The 24,027-nt window shown below is 41.8% G+C and overlaps 1 protein-coding gene across 2 annotated transcripts in view; it reads right to left on the reverse strand.

Annotated features, from left to right (window-relative positions):
- Positions 1-9,334: 9,334 nt before the first annotated feature.
- Positions 9,335-24,027, reverse strand: part of CYB561D1 (cytochrome b561 family member D1) — a 142,546-nt gene continuing 127,853 nt past the window's right edge. For both annotated transcript variants that reach the window (XM_073615902.1, XM_073615901.1), the window contains exon 4: positions 9,335-15,687. In XM_073615902.1, the coding sequence (XP_073472003.1) occupies positions 15,184-15,687 (504 nt within the window). In that variant the 3' untranslated portion in view covers positions 9,335-15,183. The remainder of the gene's footprint in view (positions 15,688-24,027) is intronic.

The raw sequence follows: 24,027 nt of genomic DNA on the forward strand, positions 1-24,027 counted from the left end.
TCCACAAATTAAATAGTATTATTGGATCCTTTCTGTGGTCTCCCCAATCATCTCCCATAGGAATAAAGGTATTAGAAGAACCCTGGGGGCAGGGAGGGGTTAGCACTGCAAGAAGTATTACCTAGCTGGTCAGATGGTTTTTGCTAGACGCTGGCTGTTAGCAGATGACGGGGATAGTCACGCTTGGCTTTATACAGAGGCCCGAAATCCAAAATTACCATTAACTGTGTCAATGAAAGCGACCATAAAAGCTTGGGAAGTAGCTACGAACGTGACCTCCCCCAGCTTTATCGGTGTTACACCCTCTGCTCCATTATGGATGAATCCTAACCTACCCAATTCTACTCCCTGCCTGACCCCATAATTTGGGCTAGTAGGGCTGTTAAGGTGCTAGGGGACATTACAAGGGAGGGTGAACTCATAACGTTTGATCAACTAAAGGCAAGACATGACCATCCTAACTCATATTTTTTTCGATACATACAATGCGCCATGCATTTCAGACACAATTCTCCACTGGGAAAGTAGAGGCGTTACCCTCTGCCCTCGAGGATTTGTTAACGGATGAAGAACTAGTTAAACCTTTGATAAAGTGTCCTTCGCGCTAAATGGATAATAAAGTGTAAAATAATAATATTATTAAATAATTGCAGCAAAATCTAGGTGTTCACAACAACACAATGTGATAATATTCTAAAAAGAAGTGATTTTGCGCAATATTCTAGTGTATAAAAAATAAAATTGATCTAAATGGCATGCATACAGTGCACTAGAAATAAAAAATCTATAAATAACAATAGTGAACTATGTGATATGTGAACATTCAGTGCAGGGACAATATAGTCTCACATGAATAGTAAATTATTATTATTATTATACAGTATTTATATAGCGCCAACAGTTTACGTAGCGCTTTACAACTTGAGGGTAAACAGTACAAATACAATACAATTTGATACAGTAGGAATCAGAGGGCCCTGCTCCTTAGAGCTTACAATCTAAGAGGGAAGGTCAAGAGATACAAGAGGTAATAACTATGGGTGATGTGCTGATTGAGAAGATAAATGTACAGTTGTTAGGTGGGGGCCAGATAGGCTTCTCTGAAGAGATGAGTTTTCAGGGATCGTCTGAAAGTGGATAAAGTAGGAGAAAATCGGACGGATTGGGGTAGAGCATTCCAGAGGATGGGGGAGGCTCTGGAGAAGTCCTGAAGGCCAGCATGGGATGAGGTGACAAGGGAGTTTGAGAGCAGGAGGTCTTGGGAGGAGTGAAGAGAACGATTAGGTTGGTATTTTGTGACTAGGTTAGAGATGTAGCTGGGGGCCAGGTTGTGGATGGCTTTGTAAGTTATAGTTAGTATCTTGAATTTAAATTGGTGACTGAGTGGCAGCCAATGGAGAGATTGGCAGAGAGGTGTGGCAGACGCTGAGCGGTTTGTGTGGTGGATGAGCCTGGCAGCAGCGTTCATGATGGACTGAAGTGGGGATAGCCTATTTAGAGGTAAACCAATGAGGAAGGAGTTGCAGTAATCGAGGCGGGAGATGACCAGGGAGCGGATTAGAAGCTTTGTGGTGTCATTGGTTAGGAAGGGGCGTATCTTGAAGATGATGCGAAGACTGAGGCGGCAAGCTTTGGATAGTGATAGAATGTGGGGTCGAAAGGTTCATTCAGAGTCCAGGATTACACCTAGGACCTTGGCGTGGGGAGATGGGTTGATAGTTGAGCCGTTGATCTTGACAGGGAAATCAGGGGAAGTGGCACCTGAGGGAGGAAATATCATGAGCTCAGTTTTGGATAGGTTGAGTTTGAGAAAGTGATGTGACATCCAGGCTGATATGTCTGCTAGTAAGTTGGTAATGTGTGAGGAGACAGATGGAGAGAGCTGGGGGGTGGAGAGATAGATTTGGGTGTCATCAGCGTAGAGATGATATTTAAAGCCGTGGGAGGCAATCAACTGACCCAAGGAGGTGGTGTAAATTGAGAAAAGGAGAGGTCCAAGAACAGAACCTTGGGGGACCCCAACGGAAAAGGAAGAGGAGAGGAGGAAGTAGAGTTGTAAGTGACACTGAAGGAGCGGTGGGATAGGTAGGATGAGAACCAGCGAAGAGTACAGTCACGGAGACCGAAGGAGTGGAGTTTTTTTTTTTGAGGAGGGGGTGGTCCACTGTGTCAAAGGCAGCAGAGAGATCCAGGAGAAGTAGTACAGAATAGTGTCCATTGGCTTTGGCCATTAGTAGATCATTTGAGAGTTTAAGGAGAGCAGTTTCCGTGGAGTGTTGAGGGCGAAAACCGGACTGAAGGGGATCAAGAAGTTTATTCATGGTCAGATGGTCGCTTAGTCGGTTGTAGACCAGTCTTTCAAGAAGTTTGGAGGAGAAGGAGAGTAAGGAGATGGGACGTAAGTTGTTGAGATTGGTGGGATCCAGTGAGGGCTTTTTTAGTATGGGGGTGACTAGCGCATGTTTTAGAGAGTTTGGGAAGATGCCACAAGAGAGGGAGAGGTTGAAAATGTGAGTTAGAGAGCGTAGAATCGAGTCAGAGGGTGAGCGTAGCATTTGCGAGGGAACAGGATCCAGGGGGAAAGTGGTTAGATGAGTGCTAGATAAAAGTTTAGCAACCTCAGTAATAGTAGCAGGGTTGAATAAGGGAAGTAATGATTGTGTCTGTGGACATGGGGTGTTGCATGGGGGAGGTTTTTGCGCATTGGTGATCTCCTCATGAATTGTATCAATCTTAGTTTTGAAGTGATTGGCAATCTCCTGGGCAGTGAGTGAGTTGGTGGGTGGAGGCAGTGGAGGACAGAGTAGAGTGTTGAAGGTAGAGAAGAGTTGACGTGGACTGGATGAGAAAGCGTTAATGAGTGTGATAAAGTAGGTCTGTTTGGCAGTGTGAAGGCAGGAGTAGTATTTTAGGAGGGCAGATTTATATTGTGTGAAGTCTTCCTGGGTCTTAGTCTTATGCCACAGGCGCTCAAGAGCGCGGCTACATTTTCTGAGACTTCTGGTGTCATCTGTTTGCCAGGGTTGTAGCAGTCGGGGCCTAATTCTGCGTGTAGTGAGGGGGGCAAGCTTGTCTAGGGAGGAAGACAGTGAGCTGTTGTAGATGAAAGTAGCTAGGTTGGGGCAGGACAGAGGTGAGATTTTGTCATAGAGGTGATCAGTAGCACAGTAGAGAAGAGAAGGGTTGAGGTGGCGAAGGTTTCTACGTGTAATTGTTAGGCGGTTGGAGGGAGAAGAGGTGGAAGACAAGGAGTGAGCAAAACTAATAAGGTGGTGATCAGAGAGTGGGAGTGGATTGTTGGAAAGGTTGCACGGAGTGCACAGATAGGAGAAGGCAAGGTCAAGGGTGTTGCCGTTGGAGTGGGTAGGAGTCTGTATCCATTGCTTCAGGACAAGCGATGAGGTTAGACTGAGAAGTTTAGAAGTAATAGTAGTGTTAGTGTTGACAGGGATGTTGAAGTCCCCTAGAATAATTGTGGGGATTTCAGAAGAGAGAAAGTAGGGTAGCCAGGCAGAGAAGTCATCAAGAAAGGCTGATACTGGTCCAGGGGGCCGGTAGATGACAGCAATTCTTAGAGAAATGGGAGAAAAAAGACGAATGCAATGTGCCTCAAAAGAGGAGAGTGTCAGAGAGGGAGGTGGGTGAAGAACCTGATAGGTGCTGCATGGGGCTAGAAGGATTCCCACTCCACCTCCCTTCCGTCCACTTGGTCTTGGGGAGTGAGTCCAGAGAAGGCCCCCATGGGAGAGGGAAGCAGGAGAAATAGTATCCGATTCACGAAGCCAGGTTTCAGTAATGGCAAGTAGGTTAAAGGAATTTGTGATAAAGAGGTCGTGAAGGGCAGTGAGTTTGTTGCAGACAGAACGTGCATTCCACAGGGCACAGGAAAAGGGGGGGCTGGTTTTGGAAAGAGGAATAGAGACCAAGTTCTGTGGGTTACGGCTCCTGCCAGAGGGTGTAGGGGGATGGGAGCAATGGGCAAAGACAGATGATGGTGGTCCAGGGTTTGGGTTTTATCAGTGTATGGATGTAGAATGAGCGAGAGTTGGTAGGAGCAGTAGTAGGGAGAAGACAGAAGGCAGGGTGATATGTATAAGCAGGCGGGTGGAGAGGGGGGGTGAAGGTAAGAGAGTTTGAGGAGAGAGGAGAGGAGTGTCAGAAGCAGTGGTAGAGAGTGCATGTTACAGAGCGGAAGGAGAGCCTATTAGAGAGACAGGGTCACCTGCAGTCTGTTAGCTGCTTTCCAGTGCAGATTGCTGTATTTGTTTGCTTTGTGCAATCGCTGAAGTGCAGAGATTGAAGTGCATATCACTTGTAGAAAGAATCACTTAGAGAAAGAAGCCTTAACGATAGAAGCCCCTGCAATGTGCTCCCCGAGCAATGTGCTCACCCCTTAAGGATGCTCAAATATATACTGTTATAAGGCTGGGGTTGAAGTTTGTTAATTAATCATGAGTGACTATAAGAATGCCTAACAATCAAAGTGGACTTTTTGCTTCAAAAGTCAGAATAGCGAGAGGCCAAGATAAGATCAACACATAAAACTTAGGTAAGAAAGTCCAGAGCAACAAATAATGTCATAGTTGTGCGCACAGGGCAACAGATAGAGAAGGCCACATACCAGAGACACACACATACAGACAGCAGGCAGATCCCAATTTCAGTTAACGGTGGAAGATGTGGGTGAGCTGACACATACCAGAGACACACACATACAGACAGCAGACAGATCCCAATTTCAGTTAACGGTAGAAGATGTGGGTGAGCTGACACATACCAGAGACACACACATACAGACAGCAGGCAGATCCCAATTTCAGTTAACGGTGGAAGATGTGGGTGAGCTGACACATACCAGAGACACACACATACAGACAGCAGGCAGATCCCAATTTCAGTTAACGGTGGAAGGTGTGGGTGAGCTGACACATACCAGAGACACACACATACAGACAGCAGGCAGATCCCAATTTCAGTTAACGGTGGAAGATGTGGGTGAGCTGACACATACCTGTAAGAGGCAGAGAAGGAATGATCAGGTGAGGCAGAACTTGAAGCAGAGATTGAAGTGCATATCACTTGTAGAAAGAATCACTTAGAGAAAGAAGCCTTAACGATAGAAGCCACTGCAATGTGCTCCCCGAGCAATGATCACTTGACTACTAAATGCTAAAGATCATCACTTAATTAAGGTTAAAAGGCTAAAATGTGTGCAAAAAAGTTCACTAATACCATATGTGATGATAAAAGAGCAGTGAAGGAATAAATCAAAAACAATCAAAGTGAATAAAAATATATAAATGTGAATATTAGAAACTAGTTTAGTCCATATAAAAATCAATCAATAATTCATAAAAAGTCTCTTATGTGTGGGATTTTGAATAATTGAAGATCATCTACTGGTGATGTAATATGGTTAAATCACCCATAAAGATTCCATATAATGACTTCTAAGTGTGGTCTCACAGAACTCTCACCTTCAAGCTGGTAAATATTAGCATTAAGGATAAGTTGATGTAATTGCTGATGGGTTCTGTCAGTGAAGCCCGTGGGTCTCTCCCTTAAATTCCTCCGTCGATATCTCCTGTGAATGCTCCGATATTGCAACTCCAGTGGCGGGAGAGAAAAGAGGAAAAAAAAAAAGAGAGGCCTTCACTAGTGTAATAGCGTATAAACAGTAGGGGGATGTTTATTAAGTGTCTAAAAATTGGACTCTTACACTGTGACAGCTACAAGAGGCAAAGTGAATAAAATGACAGTCTGGCGTTCTCAGCGCCCTCTCACTGGTCTTCCTGATGTGCGTATCGCTCCAGCCACTCCCTACACGTTACGACACGGTCAGTTAAACCTTTAAACCTTTAAACAGTTTAGTCATTTCCTGCTTATGTGAGGTTCTCAGTATTCCAGTGCCTATGAATCAAAGAGTTTGTCTCCTACGTTTTATTGGAAGCAATTGTTCCTTCTCTAGCTCATCGTACCTTACTCAATATAGGGTTGTTTTATGGTAGGAAAGCCATCTTATTGCATTGGAAGAAACCAAGTGCTCCTACTGTGTCATGCTGGAAGGGTCTGATGAACTCTGTAATCCACCTATATAAAGCCACATATGCCTCCAGGGGCTGTAAGAATTTTTTTTACAAAGTTTGGCAGGCATGGCTGGACTCCTTTACTACTGTGGGATGACTTGCCTTTTTCAACTAGAGGATTACACAGTCCCATAAAATAGGAGATGGGCGGTGGTAATTATTATTAACTCTATGACTGTCTTGAGATCTATGTATATCCAGTTATCCTAAAAAGCTATATCCTGAATTCAATTGAAAAAGTGACATTATAAGAACATTGTTGCGGTTGATTGGTGTTCTATATCTCCTGGACTTGAGCTGATGGCAAGAGTTAGGAGGGGGTGGGGAATGTTTGCTGCTCCTTGGGTTAGTTGAACTATGTTAGTTCCATTTTTGGCCCTGTGAGGCTTATGGGACAGAGTGGGTATGTTGCCTTCTCTGTTCCTAGTGTTTTGTTATTGTTGCTGTATAACATGAAAAATTGAATATAAAGAATTTAAAAAAAAATAGTAACTGATGTACCCCAGTGCATGTTTTTTTTTTTTTTTTTTAAAAGCAGATATATACCTTATTTTATAGTGCCACCTCTCTCCTCTCCAGGTCTGACATCTACAGCAGGGGGGGCTAAGAATCCCCCGCTGACGTCAGCTAGGACAGGAAAGAAGAAGAGAGGCGTTCACGTGAGCGCTGCTAAGAAATATGGTATACAGCTGCTTATTGTTTCAAAAAAACATGCACGGGGGAAATAGTTAACTATAACAGAGGGGATTTTAACACACGCTCAGTATTTTACCAGCAGAAGGGGAGGGCCGGGGAGTGATCGGAGCTGATGGACAGGGATGGAGGGGGATGAAGAGGACAGAGGAGAGCTGCGGATGACGGAGGCACGTAAACTGACCACAGTGTCAAGGCTCAGCAGCCATGATAAACCGTGGTCAGTTTACAGAGGGGAGGGCAGAACCAGGCAGGATCAGCCATGGATTTCACTTTCATTTACTTTCTTTTTTTTTTTTTTTTAAGGGTTACAAACACTTTAATTCAAGAAAGTATTTTGAATGCTTTGAAAAAAATAATTTGGTATTGCATGATATTATTAAAAGCCAAGTTCACCTTTGATAAAAAGAAAATGCAGATCTTAGGTGCAATGCCAGGATCCTGTGGACTCTCAGCACACTGTTTGCCCTACCTCCAATACAGGCAGGCAGTTACTGAATGGCAGCAAGAATCAATGGACTATGAGAGCACTCACCAGTGCCCTCGCAGCTCATTGAGAGCTACAAGCCATTGGCCACATAGGCTGACAATAGTTGTAGTTCATTTATTCACAGACCTCTGACTGAATGACGTAGCCAAGTGGGCAGAGCCTGCACAGCCGCGCTCTTTTTAAATTGTGACGCCGATGAGGGGAGAGGATCCCCCTCCCACTGTCACAGGAAGAGGGTAGTAGGAGGAGAGGAGGAAGGAGCAGGAATGTGTTATATGGTCCTGCTCCAATGCAAGGAAAGCATCGAATATTGTGCAAGTCTTCGGCAGGAAGAATGTTCACCTGAGATTTTGTTGTCACTGCCTTTGACCTGGTTTCTGCCATAGCTATGGGTGAGGGAGTTCCCCTGTGGAATACTCAAAGATTAGGGTGTGGAATTTATGGTAGGTGTGTCCAGGAGTAAACAGCAACCCAAGTGTAGACCATCTTGTAGCGAGATCCTCAAGGCGAAATAACAGGGGGGGGGACGCCTTATAAGGACCCTAGGTGGAAGTGGCGGTAACATGTGCAATGAGCTGTGTGATGTAACACCTGGTCACTCAGCTCTGGGTCACTGAATTTTAGTGCCAAGTTTGAAAAGTTTACACTGTAAAGTGTAAAACATTCTAAACCTAATCCATTTTTACAGTATCGATCAGAAATACCAGGTAACCCTGTCTTATCTGTCTAGAACATATATAGAGTACAGGCTTTGCCCATCATAGTGGGCATACCCTCAAAGGCATCTTCAGGGTCTGGGTTTCATAGGGATGGACCACAACACAGGACCTGTATAGCACCTTGTGGCTGACTACAAGCACTGCACAAGGTAGTGCCAAGGGTAAGCCCGCAGGATCCAGTGCCTGAAGCAACATTACAAGTTATGCTGAAGTTACACTGATCCAGATGCACTGCTTCAATTGTGGTGTTATAAGACAGTGAAGGAGTTAATTGAAGAGTTTATTGAAACATCTGAGGTTAAAAAATAAACTATAAAAGCCAGTGGAGAGATTTCTCCATAAGATGAGGCCAAGCACCTTATGACCCTAGCAAAAAACTCAGGACTCAGTGTCCAATCAGCTAAAGATAGCAGCCTATAACCCAGGGTGTATGAATATTCAGCTTGTGACCTATACTGTATGGTTAAGACAATGGCATTTTGATATATTATTTGATATATTATAAAGTGATATATAGATTGTTAAATGTTTGTATTATCTTATAATACAAACAAAAATGTTTGAATGGGTTTATTCATTAACCATCCTCTAAAGGCTGGCACACACTGGTTAAATATTGTCCGGTTCAACAGAAACCGGCCTACATTCGGACAGTGTGTACAGCAGCCTGTCCAACAGAAGCCAGTCTAGCGACCGACTTTTGTCAAATGGGCATGCTGGAAAACCAACATCCAATCAGCACTCACAGCCTGTGTTAGTACAGCAATGTATCAGTTCCTTTTAGCTAGCTGGGATAAACAAAGAAAAAAACTGACTATGCACCTAGCATAACCAGAAAAGACAGAATTTAATTCTGCAATCTATCTTATTAGCTGGTCAATTTTTAGCAACTACTGAACTGTTATCACGCTTTTGATAGACTTGTTGTTTGAATTGCATATCTAGACTTTAATAATCGAACCATATTATAGATAGGATTTCAGGCCCTGTTAAGGCAATTGCCACTAATAATAATGTGGAATTTAATTTCTCAAATTAAGTTTTTGTATTGAAAAGGACTTTTAGTCTCTAGAATATATACTAATTATTTTCTATTATGCATAGTTTATTTTTCTTATGCAGATGGCTAATTGCAAAGGTATAATGATCAACAATAATCATGTCTTAAGAAGATGGTTAGGCTATAAAACATTTACAGCTTTGGTGTTTCTGTTTTGGTGGTGTAGGGATACTAATCATTACAGTACAATAAAATATAAATGTATATCTTCATTTTGTCTATAAAAACTTACATTTCATGGACTGGCAGACATGTCTTCTTCATCTCATAAAGACACAAACAAATATAAGGAATGGAATTTGACAGAGTTTTATTTTGTTGCCAACACAAATGCAAATACATGATTAACAAAAATGCTAGTAATAGACATAATAAATATGAAATACCCCTACCAGTGAGACAATACATAATGTAGCCTTTTTTACATTCCAAAAAACTTGCTTGAAAATCACAGTACTGTTCAGAACTACACACCAATGTGCACACAAAGTTCAATATCCCTGAGTTTTAAAACACAAGACATAAGTTACATCTACGCATGTGTGCCTGGTTATACAAATATACAGTACTTCTCTCTGAGATTTGACCATGTGTATACAGTTTCATTAGCACAGAGAACTGCTTAAAAATGCTCTTCTGTTGCATAAAAGTCAGTATATAAAACAAATACACATAAAACTGTTTTAACAGTGCTTTCATTATACCCGGAGCTGAAGCTGAAGTTTAATTTGCTTATATTTTGCTACATGCTAATAAAATAAAAATACCCAATATGAAACCCAATGATATGTGTTTTTTTTTTATTTTTACTGGGTTTCTGTTCAGTACCAGATCATACAGGCAGGGTGTAGCACATAGCTTCCTGTACTCCTCTCAAGAATCAGCTTTCATGAAAGCACTGAGTCGGCTCCTAGGAGGAGTCACACAATCATCAAAAAAGCCTTTATGGGTGGATGTCAGTCTGAAGCAGTTGAAGTTCCTAGGCAGCCTGTATTTACATGCAGACTTCCCTAGGCAAAGCTCAAATGTGCTGCTGAGGCTCCCATGACTGAAAAGACTAATACAAAAAATGATGATGCCAAATTTCCTCCATCCCGGTAATAAGGTTAGCTCTGACTTGTTGCATCTTCTAATGCACACTGTATGAAACTCACAATGTGAAACGAGATGAGAGTAAGCAATTACAATACAGGAAAGGAACCATGTACAACTAAAAAGTAAGCCTGGAGTTCAGCCTTAATATAATGTGTAACACAGGCGTTGACAAATTGTCAGTCGTGGGCACGTGACTGGTAAATCATAACCATATCTGCCATTCCACCAGGTCTGGAGCAAGTCCATAGCAGTACCCTATCCACTCACTCGGAAGCGCGCAGCTCTAAGCCAGCAGTCCCACCTATATTTTCTTAAAGTGTTACTAAACCCAGGACCCTGCATTCACTATATCTGATCTCCCACAGAACATGTAAATGCAATAGGTTTAGTGAATATAAACTGATAAATACCTTTTTCATCAGCAGTTAGAGCAGACTTCTACCAGTGTCTTGTTAAAGCTTGTAGGAGTTTTCATTCAGCCTCGACTGTCCTATAAGGCTGCAGGACCCCTGACCCTCTGTCTGGACAGTGCTGATTGGCCCTGTGCTGATCACATGCACTCTTCCAAAAGAAGAAAAAAACTCTTTAGCAACACACACTGAGCAGGTGCAGCTTGTCCCCTAGCCTCTGTTCCATCAGGAGACGGTTTGGGGACTGTGGAAGGAGGAAGAGGAGGAAGAGGATGAACAGAGATGACAGGATCAAACAGCCTTTTTACACAATTCAGAGGATTAACCCTTTAGGTTCCTCAGTGAGTATAACAAGTATGCTTTAACTGCATATACAGACTGATTTTACTGTTGTGGGTTTAGTAACACTTTAAAGGGGTTTTAAAGGCAGAAGGTTTTTTATCTTAATGCATTCTATGCTCTAAGATAAAAAAAACCTTCTGTGTGCAGCAGTCTCTTTCAGCCCCTCTAACACTTACCTGAGGTCCCTCAGTCCAGCGATGTCCACAAGTGTCTCAGGCGTCCGAGATTCTCCTTCCTGATTGGCTGAGACACAGCGACGGCGCCATTGGCTCCAGCTGCTGTCAAAGTCAGCTAGCCAATCAGGGGAGAGAGGGGGTGGCTGGGTAGGGGCTCCATGTCTGAATGGACACAGGGAGCTGTGTCATGGCTGTGCTCATCCCTCCCTTCTCAGTACTCAGCTGTCGGTTAATTGACAGCACCCACAGTGCCTCACCTGGTGATCATTTCCTGCTCATTAGCCAGCCCCTTCTGGCTATTTAAACTGCCTGGTTCATTTCTCCTATGCCTTCGGCTTGGTCAACATATTTGAAGATTGTCTGCTGTGTTCCTGTTAAAGACTCGCCTGGCTGATGTCCCTTCTGGTTCCTGATCCTGTTTGCTGTCTCCGACTACGCTGATCTCTGGCTTCTGGATTTACTGGCTTGCACAGACTATCTGCTTTGATTGCTGAACCCTGGCTATGTTTTGATTACATTTACTATTTGTACCATTTTTACCACTATATTAAAAGGTGTGATTTTTACTGCATTTTCTGTCTCCATCTGATTCATGGTTCCTGACAAGCTGTGACTCAGCTCGGGTGCCCCCATAGCAAGCTGCTTGCTGTGCAGGCACTGAAAAGGAGGGAGAGGCCAGGATCACAGAAGAGGGACCCGAGAAGAGGAAGATCCGAGCTGCTCTGTGCAAATCCACTGCAACAAAGCAGGTAAGTAGAACATGTTTATTATTTTTATAGGAAAAAAAAAAAAACAAGACTTTATAATCACTTTAAGCCTATGCTTTCTGCCCCCTCTTTCTCCCTGTAACATTCAGGGTTGCTGAGTAGCGGCAAAATGTGTACTGGGGGATATCATGGCAAAGCAACACTGGGAAGCCATGCTGGCTGCTGTGTGTGTGCAGACCCCCATTCAACCACACACCCAGATTCCGCTCACCCTGTGAATGAGAGGCAGAATAAAAGGACAAACTTTACTTGGCCAGCTACAGGGAGGACTGAGGTGTGAAAACTTCCCTTACACTTCCTTATAAGGTAGACAAAGGTAGAATCTCCATCTAGGCAGCAAGCACTGTGCTATTACATGATTTGGAGATGTATTATCTTCCTTACTTAAGCCTTTAACTGCCTTGTAAATTTTAAGTGACAAACAACAACATGAGCACCAAATTATGAAAGTTAACACTGCTAATATATCCCCAGGATTTTACTAGTTAAAGTTCTGACCTGGAACTAGCTTGATTTCCTGGATTCCAGATGTTTCCCCAACTCCTGAGTATCCCCATGGCAGCCTCCCACCATTTTGACGTGCAGCACACAGTCTTGCCTATCTTTTCTCGAGCGTGGCACTGTGTTCCAAGTGTGGTGCCTATAGCAGATTGTGTAGATGGGAGTAACAGGCAAGTAATGGACCAGGAATGGCAGGCACAGGGGAATGCTGGAAGCTGGGCACAAAGGGCATATCAGGGTACACACAGGTCTACATCAGTTCATACACGCAAGGTGCCATTGTGTGAACTCTGCTTTACATACTGCTGACTCCTGCCTTCTGCACTACAGTATTCTTGACTTCTGCATTAAATGCTATTAGCCTCTGAACTCTGCATTACAAACTACAGATCTTTGCAATGTTTTATATTTCACTGACCTTTGAAGTCTGCATTACTAATTAACAGAACTTTGTTCTACTGTCTATAAACTCCTAAATTCTTCAAATCTTCACAAATTGTTAATGGAGCCTTCATAGGTTATCTTCTTAAGAGATCTTTGATCTCTTCATATTATTTAGGTAGATCGCCACCTCTTTAAGGTTGCCTTTCCTTGGTGTAACATAACGTAATGTCAACTTTGTTAAATATTTTACCAAGTGTCATTTTGTACACATCTCTGTACCTTTTTTTGTATATATTCTATACATCTCCCCTTAAATAATTAAAACAATAAAATGATACAAATAAAAATTACAATTATGGGATCCATTGCTTTGAAAATGGCTAAATCTGTAAATTACATAACTGTAACAGTTAAAAAAACATATTCTGATAATATAGGATGACTGCTACCAGCTTGCCTTTTTAAACAATATATAAAAAATTATATAAAAGTGCCCATTGGTGTGCAATAATATCCGTGTCCAAATGATGAACACTGTAACACAAGCAAGTCTGTAATAAGAAAAAAAATGGAGACCGGTATTGCTGGCCCTCCATTGCAAATGCTAGTTGCCTAGCTTCAACACGTTTGAATCACAGATTTGGAACAATAATGTTTTTTTTCCTGATTTCTATACTTGTTCCAGGTCAGTGATTCATAAAGTCTTAAAGACACAGCATTAAAGGTAAATCCCCCCACACACACCTTCCTTAAAAAAACCTAACTACACTAAAGCAAACTATTTACTAAAACTAAAAATTAGTAGCATTTACCTGACTCCTTCTCGTACCTGTTTCCCTTCTCTGTGCCCAACCCCCCACCCCCTGTGCTTTTGCCATACAGCATAACACTTAACTTTTAAAAAGTTGCCAGGGTGCATCTGCGAGGCCATGGCTATGTCAACAGTGCATCAGGGAAACAGGAAGTGGGTGGGGGGTTAAGTTTAAAACCAAAGTTTTCCTTGTTGCTAGAACTTTAGGATCTCTAAGGCTGATAATGCAGAGCTGAATGATCCACAATATTATGTTTGGGGTGGAAAGGTCTCCTTTAACATGACAGCCAGGCAACTATCAACAGCCTCCATATATTTCTTGTGACAGAGTCACTTTGGAGTTGCTTAATCAGATCCATTCAGGGCAGAAACACAGAGTTAAGCTAACTAAAAACATGACATGGTGGTCAAAAAAAAAAAAATGATCAAAGATATTTTCATAAACGTGCACATGCACTGGGCACACATACCTGGCACTGGCAAAATCCCTGCAAAGCCAACATATTCAATTTTTGGATATGTCTACCATCCATAGACTGCCCGCTGAAGAACATCTGCACAGCTTGCCTTCCGTCTAAATGAATACATTTTTTTTGATCCAATGATTATGAACTGATTTAGGTCATGCTGACCTCATGTCTATAGATAAACTTAGTATTTCAGCAGCATCTATGAAAAAATCCACCTCAGACAGTACATTAATGAAACATTAATATTTACCCTACATTCATTATAGACATTAGTCAAGTATCCTTATTCAGATTCAGTGCGAATAAAATATATTTAAGACATTGACACAAATATAAATTAATATACATAACACGGTCTACTAAAACCACAAACAAAAAAACAAACAAAAACAAAGCAAAGCACACTGGAGTATGGATTTCATAAACTGTCATAAAGGTTGGTTATTGGTTAAACTAGATAGACTTGTGTCTTTTTTCAACCAGACTAACTATGTAACTATATATATAAACGAACATAGGAGCTGTTAAAGCTCATCTTAAGACAGAAATAAAAAGGTGTACATGAATGCTGCTCTGTATTCATTAATATACATTTGTTTTACAAATCAAGCAATGTACAGAAAGTACATTTTTTAGACTTGGTTTTAGCTTTTTGAGCTCCCTGTACAGCAGAGTTAAAACTGGTTGAGGAAAGAGCAACATAAGCAGACATAGTGCTGTAGTGCTTATTTGCTAACAAGTGCTAACAAAGACATGCTGAAGAGAGTGGGGTGACAAAGAGATTGGTAATCCGTCTTCTGCTTCTCTTTTTACTGCCTAGTCACAGGCTGAAAAGGCACAAAATCAGTAAGTTTTACTGCAGTAGCAAAAAATCAGGTCTCCTGCCCTAACAGACAGATGTGCGACAGAGCTGTGAAAATTCTAGAATTGATTAGACAGAAATACAAATTCTAAGGCAGGTAAAACATCTTCAACGTATGTATTTAACTGTCAGGTTTAAACCACAAATCCAAACCATTTTTGTTTGGGCAATTCCACATTTTACAGTACTGTAGCATGAAATTGTAAAATAAAGAAAATCAGAAAAAAGCAATATCAAAGAATAACAGACGATACTTGTTCTTCTGTGTTTGTTATTAACAATGACATTTAAGGTTGCTGGAGCTTGAACTAGGATATTCACGTTTGACTTTTCCTCTTTGGTAAGTATATGTCCAATACTTGATTCATGATCACTAATGCAGGGTAGAGAGGCAAGACAAGGCAAACATACCATGCAGGCCCCTTGATTTGAGCCTGAAACCAGTCTGAATACAAACCTAGAAGAACAGTGGTTGTTGCAAGTAGATATACCAAAAGGCCACAAGTGGCATGGTAGAGCTTGAGACGGGATACTGCAGTCACCCGGGCCAGTCGTGGACAGAGTAGACCAAACCCACACACAGCCTGACAACATGTGGCTATCAAGGTAATTAGACCAAGGATGCTGTGCCATGAGGTTAAGTGTGGCTGTTCACTGCGGTTTTTACTGCATACTATAAAGGATATTCCTGTTCCTGCCAGGACAGGCACACACAGCTGTAGGAGCCAATGGAGTCGAGTCTTAGACTTTCGAGATAAAGGGCAGAGAGGTGAAGTCTCTGGGGATAACAGCAACACAGCTTCTGTCATACAGAGGCAATACTATAAAGAAAGGAGAGATAAATAATATAATAAATGACATTCATGTCAAGATCAGCATTTTTTTCTACCACACATCTACTAAAATGAAGGAGTAAGAAAAACATGGTCTGTCTTTCATATTTCAAAATTACCTGAATGTGATTCTAAATGCAGAACATTACACAGATCATCTGCTCTAAATATAACTTCATTCTTATTATTGTCTTTTTTTTTTCTTCTAGGACAGCAAACCGGAAACGTAACTCTGTTGACCTGGCCTCTACTGGGCTGCGTAAGGAAGCACAAACAAGCGTAAAATGGCTCTTCCTTCTTAAACCATAAAACAAAACAGAGGGTGCACCGGCCGTACAATATCCTCAACAATTATCCTTAATAAAAAAAAAGTGGTAAGTATTATACTCACAAACTGACAGATACATCAGAGCTTGTCATATAAAAACAGAAACTTCATCATTATGTATCGTGGACTTGAAGTTGCTGTTTTTATAGTTTAAGCTCTGATGTATCTGTCAGTTTGTGTGTATAAAACTTACCACTTTTTATATATTAAAGAGAATTGTTAAGCATAATGCACTAGGCTGTTTTGTTTTCTGGGCCCACTCAAGAGCGCAGGAGATTTTTGTTTTTGCTCTTTCTTCTTACCCTCAGTGCATACACAACTCTGAAAACTCTAACAGGATAAGCTAAGGATGTCAGTGCTGTTCTGGGAGATTCCTGGAAAATGTTTTTCTGGTTTGACTGATTAATCTTCAGGACAGCACACAACAGTATACACCAGATAATAATTAGAGAGGACAAAAACAGAGCTCTTTGGATTAAAGGCAAATACTGAATTCTTTGGTAGGTTTTTGTTGCTGTAAGGACAGAAAATAGAAAATATTTCTAACTGGGATAGAGATAAAAAACCTATATATATATATATATATTTTTTTTTTTTTTTTACTTACTAGCAAAATCCTTTTTTTGGAGTACATTACTGGACACAATGCAGGCTATTATTCATGACTACCTGGGGGATATATATATATATATATATATATATATATATATATATATATACACAGATATAGAGATAGATATATATACATATATATATATATATATATATATATACACACACACACACACACACAGTGGGGATGGAAAGTATTCAGACCCCCTAAATTTTTCACTCTTTATTATATTGCAGCCATTTGCTAAAATCATTTAAGTTCATTTTTTTCCTAATTAATGTACACAAAGCACCCCATATTGACAGAAAAATACAGAATTGTTGACATTTTTGCAGATTTATTAAAAAAGAAAAACTGAAATATCACATGGTCCTAAGTATTCAGACCCTTTGCTTAGTATTTAGTAGAAGCACCCTTTTGATCTAATACAGCCATGAGTCTTTTTGGGAAAGATGCAACAAGTTTTTCACACCTGGATTTGGGAATCCTCTGCCATTCCTCCTTGCAGATCCTCTCCAGTTCTATCAGGTTGGATGGTAAACGTTGGTGGACAGCCATTTTTAGGTCTCTCCAGAGATGCTCAATTGGGTTTAAGTCAGGGCTCTGGCTGGGCCATTCAAGAACAGTCACGGAGTTGTTGTGAAGCCACTCCTTCGTTATTTTAGCTGTGTGCTTAGGGTCATTGTCTTGTTGGAAGGTAAACCTTCAGCCCAGTCTGAGGTCCTGAGCACTCTGGAGAAGTTTTCGTCCAGGATATCCCTGTACTTGGCCGCATTCATCTTTCCCTCGATTGCAACCAGTCGTCCTATCCCTGCAGCTGAAAAACACCCCCACAGCATGATGCTGCCACCACCATGCTTCACTGTTGGGACTGTATTGGACAGGTGATGAGCAGTGCCTGGTTTTCTCCACACATACCGCTTAGAATTAAGGCCAAAAAGTTCTATCTTGGTCTCATCAGACCAAAGAGTCTTATTTCTCACCATCTTGGAGTATCTTGGAGTCTTTCAGGTGTTTTGTTAGCAAACTCCATGTGGGCTTTCATGTGTCTTGCACTGAGGAGAGGCTTCCGTCGGGCCACTCTGCCATAAAGCCCCGACTGGTGGAGGGCTGCAGTGATGGTTGACTTTCTACAACTTTTTCCCATTTCCCGACTGCATCTCTGGAGCTTAGCCACAGTGATCTTTGGGTTCTTCTTTACCTCTCTCACCAAGGCTCTTCTCCCCCGATAGCTCAGTTTGGCCGGACGGCCAGCTCTAGGAAGGGTTCTGGTCATCCCAAACTCTTCCATTTAAGGATTATGGAGGCAACTGTGCTCTTAGGAACCTTAAGTGCAGCAGAATTTTTTTTGTAACCTTGGCCACAATTCTGTCTCTGAGCTCTTCAGGCAGTTCCTTTGCCCCATGATTCTCATCTGCTCTGACATGCACTGTGAGCTGTAAGGTCTCATATAGACAGGTGTGTGGCTTTCCTAATCAAGTCCAATCAGTATAATCAAACACAGCTGGACTCAAATGAAGGTGTAGAACCATCTCAAGGATGATCAGAAGAAATGGACAGCACCTGAGTTAAATATATGAGTGTCACAGCAAAGGGTCTGAATACGTAGGACCATGTGATATTTCAGTTTTTCTTTTTTAATAAATCTGTAAAAATGTTAACAATTCTGTGTTTTTCTGTCAATATGAGGTGCTGTGTGTACATTAATGAGGAAAAAAAATGAACTTAAATGACTTTAGCAAATGGCTGCAATAAAACAAAGAGTGAAAAATTTAAGGGGGTCTGAATACTTTCCGTCCGCACTGTGTGTATGTATATATGTATATATATAGTCTGGTCAAAAAAAAGACAAGAGGGAAAAAAAAGTCCATTTAGTTCAACCAATAAAAGGGAAAAAAAAAAAGCATACAATCCTATACCCACAGTTGATCCAGAGGATGGCAAAAAAAAAAAACCCAGCAAAGCATGATCCAATTTGCCCCAGCAGGGGAAACGATTCCTTCCTGATCCCCCAAGAGGTAATCGGATATTCCCTGGATCAACTTTACATATAAATGTTAGTATCCAGTTATGTTATGAACAATTTGGAAATAATCCAGGTCTTTTTTTAAAGCAATCCATTGAACTGAACAGAACCAGCACTTGAGCGAGTCTATTTCACATTGCTCTTTTTGTGAAAAAACCTTTCTGTATTTGGAGATTACAGTAAATCTTTTTTACTCCAGACTCACTGTATGAACCACCTATGAATTTATACATGTTAATCATATCCTCGCTTAATCTCTTCTCAAGATAGAATACATTAATTTCCTCATAGCTGAGCTCCTCCATGCCTCCTATTAGTTTGGTTGCCCTGCTCTGTACTTTCTCCAGTTCCCCGATATCGTTTTTGTGAATTGGTGCCAAAAACTGAGCTGCGTTTTTTAGATGAGGTCTTACTAATGATTTGTACAGGGGTCAAATAATATCTCTCTCTCTGGAGTCTATACCTCTCTTAATATAAGAAAGGATTTTGCTTGCTTTGGAAACCATCCTTCTCCACAATTGATTGCCCCAGTTGTACTCCTCTTAGTATATAGGATGCATGCATATTCTTAGCCTCCAAGTGCATAACTTTACATTTATCAACATTAAACTTAATTTGTCACATAGTTGCCCAAATAAACAGTGCATTGAGGTCGGCTTGTAAGTTGGAGAGGTTCTGTAAGGATTTTATTCACTGCATAGTAAAACGTTACTTTTTAATATATTTATAAATGATATAGGGTCTTGGATTAAAAGGGTCCCAACACTGAACCTTGGGGTACACCTATAACAACCCTAGACCATTCAGAGTATAAATATAAATCATTAACTACTCTTTGAATACAGTCTTTTAGCCCTAACAATTAGAAACAATGGCTTTGAAATGACAGAGCTAAATTCTTTTAGGCTCTCCGGGTGTAAGCCTTCTGGTCCAGGTGCAATATCCACCTTAATGCCTTCTAAATATTTGTGGACCATATCAATTTTAAGCCATTTTGGATCATTTGGGGCTGTATCAATACCATCCTCATTATGGACATTTTTTTTTTAAAATATATTTTTATTGAAAAACAGGTTGTTCAAAACAGTACATCGGATAGTCATACTGTATACAAATACTTCAAACATTGACAAAATTACAATCCAGGGAAAGGGTCATCTGAATAAAATGAGTACCTCATCACAAAACCCATGTGATCTAATAAAGTAATAACCCTGATTGAGAACATCAAATCCTGTCACATTATTGGTATAAATAACAGAAAAAAGAAAAAAGAAAGAAATTAACAAAGAAAAAGCAGTGGGTATAGTTAGGAGGGGGTGGGAAGGGAAGGCTGTCTGCCTCTGGCGGATTTAAGCCACGTTAAGACTTATCATAAATAGTTTACGTGTTCGAAGCCATAATTTCCGCATAAGCGGCAGTATATTTAAAGGCGAACCAACAGGACCACATTTTCTTCTTCAGGTCAGATTTTTTTTTACTGGAGTAAGTTAAATCTTCCATATATTATAAATGATCCACTTCACTCAGCCATTGGCGTAAGGAAGGTATCTTGGGAGTTTTCCAAAACCTAGGAATGAGAGCTTTAGCAGCGTTTAATAGATGTGGGGTAACCGATTTTTTATATGATCCTGTTGACTCCCCTGTACAATGTAAGAGTACATACCAGGGGTCATTGGGGACTTCAGAACCCTGAATCTCCTTAATCCAATATAAGATAGTAAGCCAAAAAGGTCTGATCAGAGGACAATACCACCAAATGTGAGCATGCGATGCAATTTCCACGCAGCCACGCCAGCATAGTGGTGACTTTTGAGGGAAAATTTTGTGTAGAACTGCAGGCGTGTAATGCCATCTAGTCAAAAGTTTGTAATTGACCTCTGCAACCTTAGAGGCTATCGAGGATGAATGAGACAGTAGGAAGATAGAAGTCTTCTGATGGTCTGTCAGATTCCTTTTTAATTCCTTTTCCCAGTTATGAAGAAACTTGGGGTAGCTAGTGGGCGTAAGTGATCCTAATGCTTGGTAAAAATAAGAAAGAGGCCTTTCCACCGGGAGGTCATCCACAAATGCTGATTCAATCGGTGTTAAGCTGGCTGTAGTGCGCAAGGGTTTTGGAAGGGCCTGAATGAAATCTGATAATTGAAGATATCTCCACTGATCCATTAGCGACATAGTCAGTGTTGAAGTGAGCATAGATAGTGGCACAATATCCGAGTCTTTGACAACCTGGTGTAATAAAACATCGTTCCCAAGGTTCCAAGAGTGGAGTCTAGGATCAATATTCCCCGGTGGGAAATAATTGTGACCAGTCAGAGGCATAAGGGGGGAGTTGTATTGCCACTGCTGAGTTTTGTATAACAAGTCCCAGCATGTTAAAGTAGAACGCGTGAGTCGGGACGTAGTAGAAGATAGGGATCTAAATTTCCTTGGAATCCAGATTAGTGTGTAAAGGTCAGTACCCCCGAGTGCTATCTCCAGTGACACCCAGAGTTTCGAGTCCTTGTGGTATCTCCAATCTGAGATCCTAGATAGAATTGTTGCCAAATAGTATCGTTTAATGTCCGGTAAAGCTAAACCTCCTGTACTTTTAGATCTAAAAAGGATTGATCTGTCAATTCTTGGGTTACGTCTATTACATATATATCTACTTATAATAGTTGTTACACGTTTAAAACAACCTGCTGGAATTTGGAAAGGTATCATTTGGAACAGAAATAGCAACCTGGGCAATATGTTCATTTTGACCACACTGATCTTCCCCAACCAAGAGTGTGCAAGGTGCGACCATTTTTGTAGATCCGTTTTAAGTGTATTTAATAGTGGCATAAGATTAGCACAAAATAGGGATGATAGATTAGGGGTAAGAAATATACCTAAGTATCTCATAGCCCCTCTCTGCCAGCTGAATGGGAAAGACTTCTGCAGAATGCTAGTTGTCTCTTGGGGAACTGAAATATTCAAAATTTCGGATTTGGACATGTTGATCTGGAAGTTTGAAACTTGGTTATATGTGGAAAAGGCTTGCATTAAATTGGGTAAGGTAATTTTGGGTTGTTGAACGTAAAATAAAATGTTGTCCGCATATGCGGCATATTTATGTTCAAAGTTACCTATCGTGATACCATGAATGTTTGGATTATGTCGTATTGTCGATAGGAAAGGTTCAAGTGAGAGGGCGAATAAAATAGGCGAGAGGGGACAGCCCTGACGTGTACCGTTGTGTAGGACAAATGGTTCACTTAAAGTACCATTTATTCTCAATTGTGCCGAAGGGTAGTTATATAGGGCTGATATCTGACTTAAAAGAGAGGGGCTAATACCCAAATGGGCTAGGGTCGCTAATAGGAACCCCCAGTCCACCCTGTCAAACGCTTTCTCAGCATCTGTTGATAACAACAGGGTGGGCTGGGAGATCCCGCGAACATGTGCAATCAATTAAAGGGTACATAAAGAATTGTCCCGTGCTTCTCTACCCGGGATAAAGCCTGTTTGCTCCGTGGAGACCCATTTCGGTACTAGAGGGAGGAGTCTATTCGCTTTAAGTTTTGCATAAAGTTTAGCGTCCAAATTCAAACGGGAGATGGGGCGATAGCTACTACAAGCGCTTGGGTCCTTCCCTGCCTTCGGAATAACGGTAATGTGAGCATGAAGGGTTTCTGTCCTAAGGGAGCCACCTGAGGGAATCGAGTTAGCATATTTGGCTAAGCCCGGAAGTAAAATGTCAGCAAAGGAGCGGTAGTATGTAACTGTTAAGCCATCTGGGCCCGGCGCCTTGCCAGTGGCCATGGTCTTAAGTGCTCTACGTAGCTCTTCAATGGTAAATTCCCCGTCTAGGGTAGCTAAAATATCCTCAGGCAACTTAGGCAGATCGGCCTGCTGCAGGCAATCCTGTATAAACCGATTATCCAAAACAAAACTAAGTGGGGGTGATCCCATCACACAGATTAGAAGTACGCCTTCTGTATCTCAGCACCTCAGTAAAATAAGCTATAAATTCAAAAAAAAAAAAAAAAAAAGAAAAAAGGTAAAACAACACTTGCTCCATAATTGTGGATAAAGTGTGCAATCATAACATAACCTATAAAAGTATACTTGCGGGTGCTATGAAAATGAGAAGTCATCTGGGTACAATGTAAGTGAAATCAGAACAGAAGTCACCCAAGTTGGGAGGAAGATCCAGGGGAGCCAGATCTGCGATTGTGCTGTACTTTTTGCCAGCGTGAATCAGAAGGGACATTGAGTGAAGGGATGGATTCTTGCCAACCTGGAAGATCCGGGGGAGAGATGTTAAGCTCCGAACAGAATTTTTCCAGATCCTCAGGGAAGCGGAGAATTGCTGTCTTGCCATCCTTGTGGGCGATGAGGGCTGATGGAAAACCCCAACGATAATTAATAGAGGCTGTGCGAAGCTGTTCAATAAGGGGACGCAGGGCCCTGCGTCGTTCCAATGTTTCCCTAGCAAGGTCAGGGAAGAACAGAAGGGATGCGCCATCAAAATCCAGTGGTGTTTTTTCCCGGGCCTTCTTCATAATTCTCTCTTTTTCATCATAGTAATGTAGCCTGCAGATAACATCTCGGGGAATATCAGAAGACAGGTTGCGAGGGCGCAGAGCTCTATGTGCTCTATCAATTTTCAGGGGAAAGTCTGCTGGCTGGCCTAGCAGGCCGTTAAATATACCACGGAGGGAAGGCAGATCATCGTCACCTGTGGCCTCCGGCAGACCTCTTATCCGTACGTTGTTCCGCCGATTGCGGTTCTCCTGGTCCTCGATCTTATAGAGAGCCATCCTGTGCGAGATGGAGAGGTTGCGGGTAGTAGTCCGCAAAGACTGTATGGCGGCCGCGTGACGATAGAGGCGCAACTCTGACTCCTCCACACGTTCCAACACGTGTGCTAGGTCTGACCGGACAGCTGAAAGTTCTTTTTTGATAGAGCGTTGCAGGCTAGAAAACAGGGTGGCCAACTCCGTTTTAGTGGGAAGATCGCTAACTTGCTAACTTCGGAGTGTTGCAACCTCCGAATTCCTGGAAGTGCTTTGTTCCCCTTCCGAACAGGCCGAGATCGCCGGAGAGTGTCTCCTGGTTGCAGATCTGTGGCGGGAGGAGGAGCTCGAGCCAAGTGGAGAGCGGCCTAGTCCATCCATGCCAAGAATGTCCTCTGATTCCGCGGCTAGGTAGCGCTTTATGGAACCAGAGGGGGTTCCTTTTTGAGGCAGGGATTTGCCTGTCCTTTTCCCCATATTGTATTGGGTTGGAGCAGGGTGAATTCCTGGGTTGAAGCGGTTATATGCGATGCCGCCGCCGGAGCTCAAGGAGAACACGTCTTCACCGCTGCATACCGAAACCACGCCCCCTCCC

The sequence above is a fragment of the Aquarana catesbeiana genome, linkage group LG02 (genome assembly GCF_042186555.1).
Source record: "Aquarana catesbeiana isolate 2022-GZ linkage group LG02, ASM4218655v1, whole genome shotgun sequence".
NCBI classification, from domain to species: Eukaryota; Metazoa; Chordata; class Amphibia; order Anura; family Ranidae; genus Aquarana; species Aquarana catesbeiana.